Below are 10,810 nucleotides of genomic sequence, written 5' to 3'. Positions count from 1 at the left end.
AAATAAATGGCAAATTATATAGGAAGTCGTACCATGTAATAACTAAAAGTTTTACGATGGCAGAATGGTAATAAGGGTTCATTATTTGATATTCCTTCTGTTGCAAGTTCAATGTAAACTGTATGTGCAAATGCTAAGGTTTTATTTATTTATTTATTTTTTTGCTATGTCCGAGTATGTTTGTACAGCGTACAAGCATATACGTGTATATAATTATAATATACACATGTATATATAAATATATATATGTATATATACATAATACTTTCACACATCACAAGAGATGCCAGACCTGTATAAGAGACTAAAAATGTACTTTATGATGCACCTTTGTGAAAGTAAGTTACAGCATTTCTTCAAACAGTCCTTCTTTCCAGCTAATGTCATGCTTGATATTGGGATGGTGATGCCAATAAACAAAACAAAACAAGGCATGTATTTATCATTGAACATGTATACATATATGTTCTTTGCTGAGGGGCATTTTATCAGTATTGACTTACAAATTAAAAAAAAGAAAAAAAATGTTCTTACAAGTGACAGCAGGACCTCATTTTGTTGCTGCCATAGGGTGACAAATGAATAACCTATCACAAAGTATATAATCCTCCAGTATACAACAGTTCATTCATTCACATCTCTTTTATGTCTTTTACTGCAAAACCGCTGGATATGGAGTGTCAAGTAATTCTGCGGTGGTGAGACCTGAACAATGCACAACTACAACATGAACGGCAGGTCTTTGTTTTGCTCTCCCGTGCCAACATAGATGTAGCCAAACTTGCGTGTCTGTGGAACATGATAGAAGTTCAGGCCAGGCCATAAAAGGCTTCGAATGGTCACCAATCCACTGCCACGGACAAAATCCAAAGACCAGGATCCTGGAAGATGATGAAAAATGAAAACAGATTGTCATTACAAAAAAAAAAAAAAAAAAAAAAAAAAAAAAAAAGACCAAAAAAACAGACCAAAAAGAAAAAAAGAAAGAGAGCAAATGAACAAGCTTAAAGGTCCAGTTTACCTTTGGGAGCAGTGATTTCAAAAATGTTCAAGATATCACATTTGATGCATATGTGTAGGCCAGTTGTATCACAAAACATCCTACCATATATCATTTTTGCAATAAAGCCTAAAATATAAGGAGATATCAGTGTTTTTCTCAATAAAGCGTAACTGTACATGGTTTAGTCTGGAAACATTTTAATTATAACTATTGTTCACATTTTGTGTATCTATTAACAGCACTTAACATTGATTATACAGATTCAAATTTTTACAGTGATTGTTTCTATCCCTAACTCACATTTTAGAACTATTTTAAAGCGCCAATGCTGGGTTTTTGTTTCATCTGCAAATGGTAAATTATGCCTTTAAGTCAGCTTAATTTTTTGATGCCAGCAAAAGTCAAATGCATGAAGGCACCTGTGAGGTGCATGTGAACATTACTTTGTAACGAACAACACTTGCACACAAATTAAACTCTATTCATGTACCAATAAACCAAAATACACCATGAATAGTGCGACTCTGTCCTTTCCCAGAACTTGAAATTTGCATGGATACGGAGGGCAACTATTCCCCAATTTTAATTCAGCCTTTATCTTTGAAAAAGAGCTAGCATAATATACAATACCTTAGTTCAAGCTATCAAATAACACAACTGGATTGGACTGGCCCTTTATAAACATGACGAAGTTTTGGTTTCCAGTTAGATTAAATGGACAATTACTATGGATGAAATTTCCTCACTGCTAAAATATTGAGTATTCAAAGCACTTTAATTTGACATCCATGACCTGTCAGAAATGACATCTATAAATATTACTCTCTTTTTTTTTTTTGGCCAATGATGTTTGATAAAACACCATAACTTATGTTTCCAAATTGTGAGCAATGACTTAGCCATTGTAAAATCAAGTCAAGTTGTCATCTACTGTATTTGGGGGGAAAATGACATCAGTTGGGAGGCAAAACTACGTTGTAAATGTACATTGTCTCTCCTGGAAAATGTATGCAAAGTAAAGCTACACCATGTACATGCAGGGCCATGGAATTGTGGGGGGGGGGGGGGGGGTAACATTCCTCCATTAAGATAGCTTGTGCGGCCGACTTATTTCCAGTTACATAGTACAGTACTCTCCGCATAATCGGGTAGGCTTGGGCAGAGCGTTTCTTACCCGATTAAACAGAGTACCCAATTAACAGAAGAACATGTCCTATTCACAATTTACACACATAATGTGTATGTATATATGCATTGTACACTGCACCAAACACCTACATTAACACGCTCCTTGCGCGGCACATTATACACACCTTACACTTGGTCAGTCACGAGCAATAATTTACACTCTTTTTATGGAAAAATATGTCTTCAGAAAACTTTGTCGTTTGACTATAGACTTCTCTCTAACACGCAGGCATTTTCTGAAATGAACACGTCTCTTTGTGTGCGCTAGTCTTATGTAGAACGTTGGGTTACTTTTCGGGAAGTAACGGGGGAAAAGTAAAATCATGGAGCTGGTACACAGCCTGATTTTCGTTGCAAACTTCTGTTATTGTGGATGTTGTTGAGGAGCAAGGAAGGAGTGCAAGTGCATTCAACTCCTGTCTGTCTATGCAGTTGTGAGTGCCAGCTACATGTGTAATGTTCGTTGACGTGTGGCAAATCAGAACTGGTAGGCCTATGTGTTTTCATGTTTAATCACTCCCCAAATGATCGGTCTTCTTTGCAAATCAAGCAGAGCTGAATGCGATTAGCCGTGGAAAATTTAACATTAATAATTTCTTAATATGTTTCATCTGCGATAAAATGTGGGTCTAAATTATATAAGAAGAAAATTGTTTACCCATTTATGCGGAGAGGCAACCCGATTATCAGGTAATTTAAATGTGCATTGGAACTGATTTTGACATTACTACCCAATTAAACGGAGTACCCATTTAAGCGATACCCGATTACGCGGAGAGTACTGTATTAGCATACCACTTGGGCTGCACTAAAAATATCTATGGGATTTTAATGGTCTGTCACAACAATATCTTCCCAGTTACATACCATGTGTACTGAACTTTAAAAGCACAATCCATCTTGTTCTACCACTTAATAGTAAAAATGCAATCCTAGTGGCAGAAAATTGGGATCTTGTAACAGTAAAGTGGCAAAACTGTGTATTTCAAAGTAACATAGTTGTGCTAGATAATCATGTCGATGAGTATTCTATCCCATCTGTCAGCAATATGTATCTTTGAAAATACTGCAAGATATCTTTGAAGAGACAAGTGTTTGTTTGAATGATAGGCAAAAATATAACTGCTTGACGTAATAAAAGCACAATTTCAAATTACCCGGTATATAAATTCCTACATATGATACATGACAAGCAATTAAACTTCAAATCAAGAACCTTAATACACTGTATTGCCAAAATGGGAAGTCAGATCTTACCACATACAGCTGAATACAGCAATGGGTATATATACAGGTATCAAATTGTTTACTTTTGCTACTTATTATATTCAGCTGCATCTATGAAATGCATACTTGAAATGGAATATATCACAGCTAACTTCAGTATTTTCCTTAAGAAAACCCCTATCACTGTTCAGGACAAACAATTGTCCACATTATTCTCATATTTTTATGAGCTTAGGGGTTGTCAGTACACTCTTTCTAACCTCTTGGGATGTCCTCGTGGATGGGATCAAGAAAATCTGTTGATTTGTCAAGATCAGCCTTCTCAAGGAGAGTCTTCTCATTCAGTCTGACTGGTTCCCGGAAGTGAAAATAGTTATGAAGTTTGCCAGACTCTGCCACAGAAAGACCTTTGGGAGGAAGATCAGCAAAGTAAAATACTGATAAGCTAATTATAAAGCTAAAGGAAAAAAAAGGCTTAGTATTTTTCAGGTGCCACTTCCGGGGTTAATCAACCACAAGCAATTCAACAACAACAGCAACGACAACAACAAAAACACACAAAACATACAAATGTATGCCTCCACCATAATGAATGATTCTCCTTAATAGGCCTATAGTATGTCTTGACATAGTGTGATGACAGTTTAACATAACTGGCAAAATATTAAAATGACATACATATATGTATTTGTCACAAATGTGTTGAATGTTTACTTTCCTTGAACTACATATTATAGGTTTAATTAGATGAATGGCTGTATTTTCTAAGACACATGCACAGTACATTGTATATGGGGATTTGAAAATGTTTACTTGACTTTTGACCCTCAGATATCCACTGAGTAATTTTCAAGGTATGGAGAAAAAGTGTAATTTCAGTATCAAATAGTAAATTGTTATCACTTTAACCTGGCCTTTGACCCTTGACCTTTCATCCTGTGACCCTAAAATTTCTAAGAGAATCACTGTCAGGCAGAATATGCATATATAAGTCTCATGACGATACTTCGAGCCACTTCCTAGATAGAAGTGAAATTTAGCACTTTCACATGACCTTTGATCTTTTGACCTTTGACCTTTTTGACAAAAACTTCCAAGAGAATCTTTATTGTGTACCACATGCATGTATACGCTAAGTTTCAAGAAAAACCCTGCAGGTATTGCATAAGTGTGAGGGAAAAGTGAAATTTTGAGGAGTCAACCTTGACCACTGACAACATGACCCCAACATTTCTTAGATAATCACTGCCAATCAGTCCATGCATATTTGGTTCCAAGAAGATACCCTGAACTATTAGAGGAAAAAAAAAAAGAAATTAAAAAACTTTCACTTGACCTTCGACCTCATGACCCAAAATTCTGTCTACACATTGTAGAGAATCTTTATTTGGTAGTACATGTACATGCATACACTAAGTTTCAAGAAAATACCCTCCTTCAGGCACTGCATAGATATATGAGGAAAATAATGAAATTTTGCAATTTGACATTGACCTGTGACCTTGAGCATGTGCACCCAAAAGTTGATAGGCACAACTTTGCCCACTCATATATATATATATATATACATGCCAAGTTTCATTTGGATACCTCAATGCTGTCCACAAAATTGATTGCGGAAGGACAGACAAACGGAAGGATGGATGGAAGGAGAGACGGATCCCTGAGGGATGGACAACCTGAAAACATACTGCCTCTGGTGACACTTTGTGGAAGATGCATAAAAACAGCATCAAAAAAGTTAACACACTTTTGGATACCATTTCCCTACCAAAATCGGCTGACAAACTTCAGTTTTTGGTGCCACCCCTTTAACAACATCTGTTGCTGACAAGTGACAAGCAAAGATAAACAAAAAAAAGTCAAACCCGCTATTTTCTGCCAAAAGAGTTGGGGGGGGGGGGGGGGCAAGTGGTAAGATCCTAATAGAATATGCATTATGTAAAAAAGCGGGCCCCCTGATTGTGCTGGCCCTACTATTAGGCTATCATTCTTCCTTGTCTCAAGAAGCCCTTTATACTGGATCCCTTGGGACTGAAAGATCTCGAATTATGATATTCTAGAGTTTGAATAAAGACATCAAATCAGTTGTAACATGAAATAACAGCTGCTTCATCAAAATTATGCTGGTATTGTACATGAGGGTCAAAGGTCAGATATACATGTACTTCATCCTGGTTGGGTAACGTGACATGAATCATTTCATAAAATAAAGACTTTTTGCTCAGATGCCATCTTGACCGTGGAAATTATGATCAAAGTTCATAGTACTTCATTTTGTAAGTCTTATAACTCCCTTTTTCTGCACACTTATAGACCATGTTACAGGAATCATTTCTTGAAATACCGACTTCATGACCTGATTTGATCTTGGCCATATGAATCTAGTCAGGGCTCAGAACATTTATTTACGGATATATTGGATCACCTAATTTATCAGTATTGAAAAATTTCCAAATCTAGTTTTCCTTTGTGAAAGTCAGTTTTGTATGGTTGCAGAAAGATGTGATTTTTTTTTGTTTTTTGGCTTGTTTGTCTTAACATATTACTACAGTCTGACCTCTCCTATCCAGCCTCCCTTTATCTGGATTTCTCTATTATCGAAATGTGATCTCGGTGTGATTTTTTTGCAATCTAATAATTACGGGGAAAAGGGGGATTTCGATCACAAACAAAATTCACGCACAAACATATATGAATTATTATTCCCAACATAATTAATATGTATTCATATAAAATTTTCATCTAAATAACATGCATTCAGACATCCACTCCCTCCTTATCACCGCAAGAACATGGACAGGAAACTTTTTATTAAATCAGGGCACAGTACAGGTGATCGTTCATAGAGCAAATTACCAGAGAATTCAGAAGCTGACTGGGTAACAAGGACGTGACATGTTCACAAAAAATTGATACATGTAGCTACATTGTATGATTGGGTAGACAGCTACGTGTGTTAAACATTGAGTCTCCTATATCTGGCCAAATCCCTTATTCGGATGAACGCCGGTCCCGTCATGTCCGGATAGAAGAGGTCAGACTGTACCTTGAAATATTGGACAGTTAACAAGTACTGGTACTTATCTAATAATGTCATACCACAAGGCTATAACCTCTGGAAGCAAACAAATGTGCAGGGATAATGACAGGCTCATAATACCTTCAAAGCTGCGATTTTTCAGAACAACTCCATGAGGTGTCTTAACGTATGCACCACGGGGCACGATGGCTACTTCTTCATCAATCTTTGCAATAACTGCAGCAAGTCGATCTTCTTCTTTGATCATGATCTGTTGGATGGAAAATAGGACCAGCTCTTGTTTGTAAATACAGCATTTCACACATCAGGCCTAATACAGTGGATCTTATTCTTACATTACTTGTCCACAATAATGAGTATCAACGATCCTTTCTATTTTCAATTGAAGTCTAAGATATTACGGAGAGTTTATTTTTCAGTTTGTCTACCAAAAATTTATGAACAGATCATTGCTCATATTGCTCATTCATACCTTTTTCTTTTCAAATGGGAGCAGCAATTTTACATCTACGCTTTGCATAGACTGTTTCAGTGTCATACGAGTTATTTATGTTTTCACACTTATAATCTCTGCTCAATCCAATAAATAACAATATTTATGCATTAGATATGGTAGAATCAAGACTTGAGAATCATTTTCAAAAAGACTAGTTTTGAAAAACTTGTGTATTATGGCAAAACAAAAATACTATAACATATTCATACACTGCAAATTGCTGATGTGCATATGATTTCTGTGCAGTTTTTTTTTTTCAAATCCTAGAATACATGTCAAAATATTTCATTATCAAGCCATCTGCCTTGGCTTTAAAATTCATTTCTTTACAACAGAACATGCACTGATTCTGGATAAGAGACACAAAAAATGAACTGCAAGGAATTCCATGGACTTACCGTGTTTTCTTCTTCGGTTGCTTCCTCTCCTTCCCCAAGCTTCTGGATCTCAATGTGTTCATACTCGTGTGAAGGATCTCCAATGAATCGACCTTTTACGACCGAGCACTGGTCCCTGATTGCTTGAGTAGCTTGTGGTAGAAGTCCCCATGTGACACAATCAAGACTGTGGAAAATATCAATCAAAAACAGTAAATTTAACAATTTCTCGAATAAGAATACATTTTCAATCATAGGAGTGGTTCTATTGATTACATATATACGTGTACCTATGCTAGCTAGACTATGTGTTCTCAGCATGGTAGTGCCTAACCCTGGGACGCTCCTTGTACACAGTTATACTGTGGGAGCGTCCTTAGTCAATAGAGTGCTATATTGGTAAGCTTGAAAAAGATACACAGTCTGTCACAGATTTTCGCGGCTCTGTAAGTTACGAATATCACTAGAAAAAAGCTTACTTTTGTACTATGCATAAGTTTCTTATCTAATTCCTACCATTCGATCACTTGTTGTTGTTCGTACACTGGTCCAATGATCTTGAAAACATTTTTCTTTACAGGTCAATCTCCTAGCTCCCCGTCCCATCCGCCATTTTCGAAATCAGTATGCAGCAAACTGCGCATGTGCGTATAAATATGCATAAGTGACGTCACCCCACAGAAGTTGAGTAAAGTGCAGTGACATCAAACAGTCTAGCGGCGCGTTGAATGGCAAATGAATGAAACCCTTATACACGTAGTACATTGAACTACGGTCTCGTTTATCGCAAGGCAAATAATCCATCATACAATTCAGCATGGATATTGCAACAGCTATGCAGGATCAGGAGGTGGAGAGGGAGTTTGAAATGAAATTCAAAAGAGAACAAGAGCAGGTCATGGTGAACACAATTAAAAATTGTGTGTGTGTGTTCCCCTCCCTTTTTAAAATTTCTTTTTCTATTTTTTTTTCCAGTGTTTGAGTTATTAACTTCCATCCATTTATTCATTTTCATTTTCATTTTCATTATTCCTCGACGACAATAAGTTGTTTCTTTCTTTTTTAAAATTATTTTCTTCCCCTTCTTCGTTGTGCCCGGCTTTGCATCGTACGTGTTTCTCAAAATATTGAGTCGCTCCTCCTTGTAAGGACCTACTCGTGAATATTCATGAGCTGGCGGAGTCGCAATGCTTTTAGTCTTCTGACAAGGCCCGCACGGCTGGCATGGGATCGCTTCTTTTTAACTCACCCAGAGAGCAACACAATATACAGCGAGAGTGTTTGCCAACAGTAAGAAGGCCGTAATTGCCATAAAGCTACACTGAATCGACGGCCAGCGCATGTGCACAAATTTCAAATCCATTGACTGTATAAGATGTCGTTCTCCCAAGTTCCTCTCGACCGAGTCACATTAACTCATCAATTTGAACAGAAAGGGACTATTGGCAGAACCAAAAGTTGAACGCAGTCTATCGTCAACATTACAACTTCACCTGTAAGTCTTCATATTACAGAATTTTTTCGATTTCATATTGATTTTTAGCCGCTATACTGCGTCTGTCATGATCATGTATGCTACAGTGCGCAGCCCCAACGCTGCGCGTTGGGGCTGGTCGCAATTAGGTAGTGCCTAACTGCAACCAGCAGCCCCCCATACGCATAGCGTAATGGGGCTGCGGACTGTAGCATTCAGGATCATGACTAGGTAGTATCGCGCCCAAATATCAACTTTAAATCGAAAAATTTATTCAATTTGAAGACTTACCAGTGAAGTTGAAGTATTGACAACAGGGTTCGTGCAACGTTTGGTTCTGTCACTAGTCCCTTTCTGTTCGAATTGATGACTTAATGTGACTCGGTCGAGAGAAACCTGGGAATGCTACACTGAATTGACGGCCAGCGCATGCGCACACAGACATCTTATCCAGTCAGACAATGGATTAGAAATTTGTGCGCATGCGCTGGCCGTCAATTCAGTGTGGCTCTCCCAGGTTTCTCTCGACCGAATCACATTAAGTCATCAATTCAAACAGAAAGGAACTATTGACAGAACCAAACGTTGCACGAACCCTATGTAAATTGTACACTGGTAAGTCTTCAAATTCAATAAATTTTTCGATTCAAAGTTTATATTTGGGCGCAATACTACCTAGATGTCACAATCCTGAATGCTACAGTCTGCAGCCCCATTACGCTATGCGTATGGGGCTGCTGGTCACAGTTAGGTTAGGTAGTGCCCAATGCTACACAATCCAGTCTGCAAGAATCCAAGCACTTCGTCAAAAAGACAAAGCACTCCGTCAAAAAGAACACTAAATACACTAAATCAATTAAACGTTGAACTCTGACGTTGAACTCTGTTTTCTGTTTGTAAGAATTATATTATCAGTCTGCAAGAACCCAGTCTGCAAGAATCTTCAGTCTATTGAAGGAAGCAGACTTAATCAGAAGAAGAAGAATCCACATATCAATAGGTCTAATAGCTACAACCCTGTATAGGCCCTACACGAGAGTAGCCACATGGGACCGAGGAGAGTTCTGACCTTGTCCTTATAAATCTGGCAAATTACTCAAAATAAACACATAATTACCTGTACAGGGTCTTCCTGTCAACCATTTCATCATTACCGCATCCTTGTGCAATAAAATAATCTCCCTTGATGCCTGTTACTTTTCCCCAGAAGAAAACTCTATTGAATTTATAGTTGTTCTGCAGGATCACCAAGGATGTTTGCAGTGCGGCGCTCTGCTCGGCGCTCAACACGGTTCCACACGATCCAATGTAACTGACATTGAGATGCAGCCCTTCCGATTCCATGATATTATCTTTGTCTTTTTGACGAAGTGCTGGAAATGATGGAACACAATCTGTCTACCAAATCAAATGATAGTTCAGCAATCCTGAACGACGAAAGTTGCTGTAACATTCAGACCACACTCCACTCGAATTCCGACGACAAGCCGTACATCACTAGTGCACTACGTATACAGACAGCTACTGGCTGCGCTGGTTGTTAGGTGTCGTCATGGTGAATGAGTCTACGTACGTACGCGTACGCGCCACATGCGCAGAGCCGTAGGACTTATTGGACTAGTACCGGAACCTATGAACGCGTACGTGTTATACGGTCCGTGCGTGAGGGCAAGCAAGCCTAATTTAATAGAGCATTTTATCCTAAATTTTATTGTACATGCAAGAGCGGTTTCTAATATACTGGAGTACTCGTATCTCGCAAATATCACCCCTCCTTCAAGGATTAACTATGAGCAACCTGCCTATGAGTACCGGCATATAGTCTTTGTTCTGCCTATGATTATTGACGTATTGTGTCATTTTGTGAATGTGTCATATTCTTGATTAAATATGCCCCCGGGACCAAAAAGTGTTTCTCCTTCTTCTTCTGCACCTTCTTCTATCCTCCTCCTCCTCCTCCTCCTCTCAATAAGCTGAAGATTCTTGCAGACTGGCTCTGCAA

The 10,810-nt window shown here is 38.0% G+C and overlaps 1 protein-coding gene across 1 annotated transcript; it reads right to left on the bottom strand.

Moving 5' to 3' along the window:
• Positions 1 to 466: 466 nt before the first annotated feature.
• On the bottom strand, positions 467 to 10,280 carry LOC139740861 (radial spoke head protein 9 homolog). Its single transcript, XM_071651445.1, has 5 exons — positions 9,926 to 10,280; positions 7,356 to 7,521; positions 6,582 to 6,711; positions 3,679 to 3,825; positions 467 to 881 (listed from the first exon to the last, which is right to left on the bottom strand). Exons 1-5 carry the CDS (start codon positions 10,150 to 10,152, stop codon positions 721 to 723), a joined length of 831 nt encoding a protein of 276 aa, XP_071507546.1. The 5' UTR covers positions 10,153 to 10,280; the 3' UTR covers positions 467 to 720.
• Positions 10,281 to 10,810: the final 530 nt, after the last annotated feature.

Source organism: Diadema antillarum, unplaced genomic scaffold (genome assembly GCF_040938485.1).
Source record: "Diadema antillarum isolate AM-2024a unplaced genomic scaffold, OU_Dant_1.0 seq00000889_RagTag, whole genome shotgun sequence".
In the NCBI taxonomy this organism is placed as follows: Eukaryota; Metazoa; Echinodermata; class Echinoidea; order Diadematoida; family Diadematidae; genus Diadema; species Diadema antillarum.
The sequence above is the reverse complement of the archived record's forward strand: the minus strand, read 5'-3'. Positions and strand labels throughout refer to the sequence as shown.

What these genes read in the sequence shown, in the direction of transcription:
- LOC139740861 (XM_071651445.1), bottom strand. Translation starts at nt 10,152, where the DNA reads ATGGAATCGGAAGGGCTGCATCTCAATGTCAGTTACATTGGATCGTGT. An exon ending in GACAGGAAGACCCTGTACAG is followed by an intron (nt 7,522 to 9,925) that starts GTAATTATGTGT and finishes TATTTTCCACAG; the next exon opens with TCTTGATTGTGTCACATGGG. An exon ending in CAACCGAAGAAGAAAACACG is followed by an intron (nt 6,712 to 7,355) that starts GTAAGTCCATGG and finishes TCCATCCAACAG; the next exon opens with ATCATGATCAAAGAAGAAGA.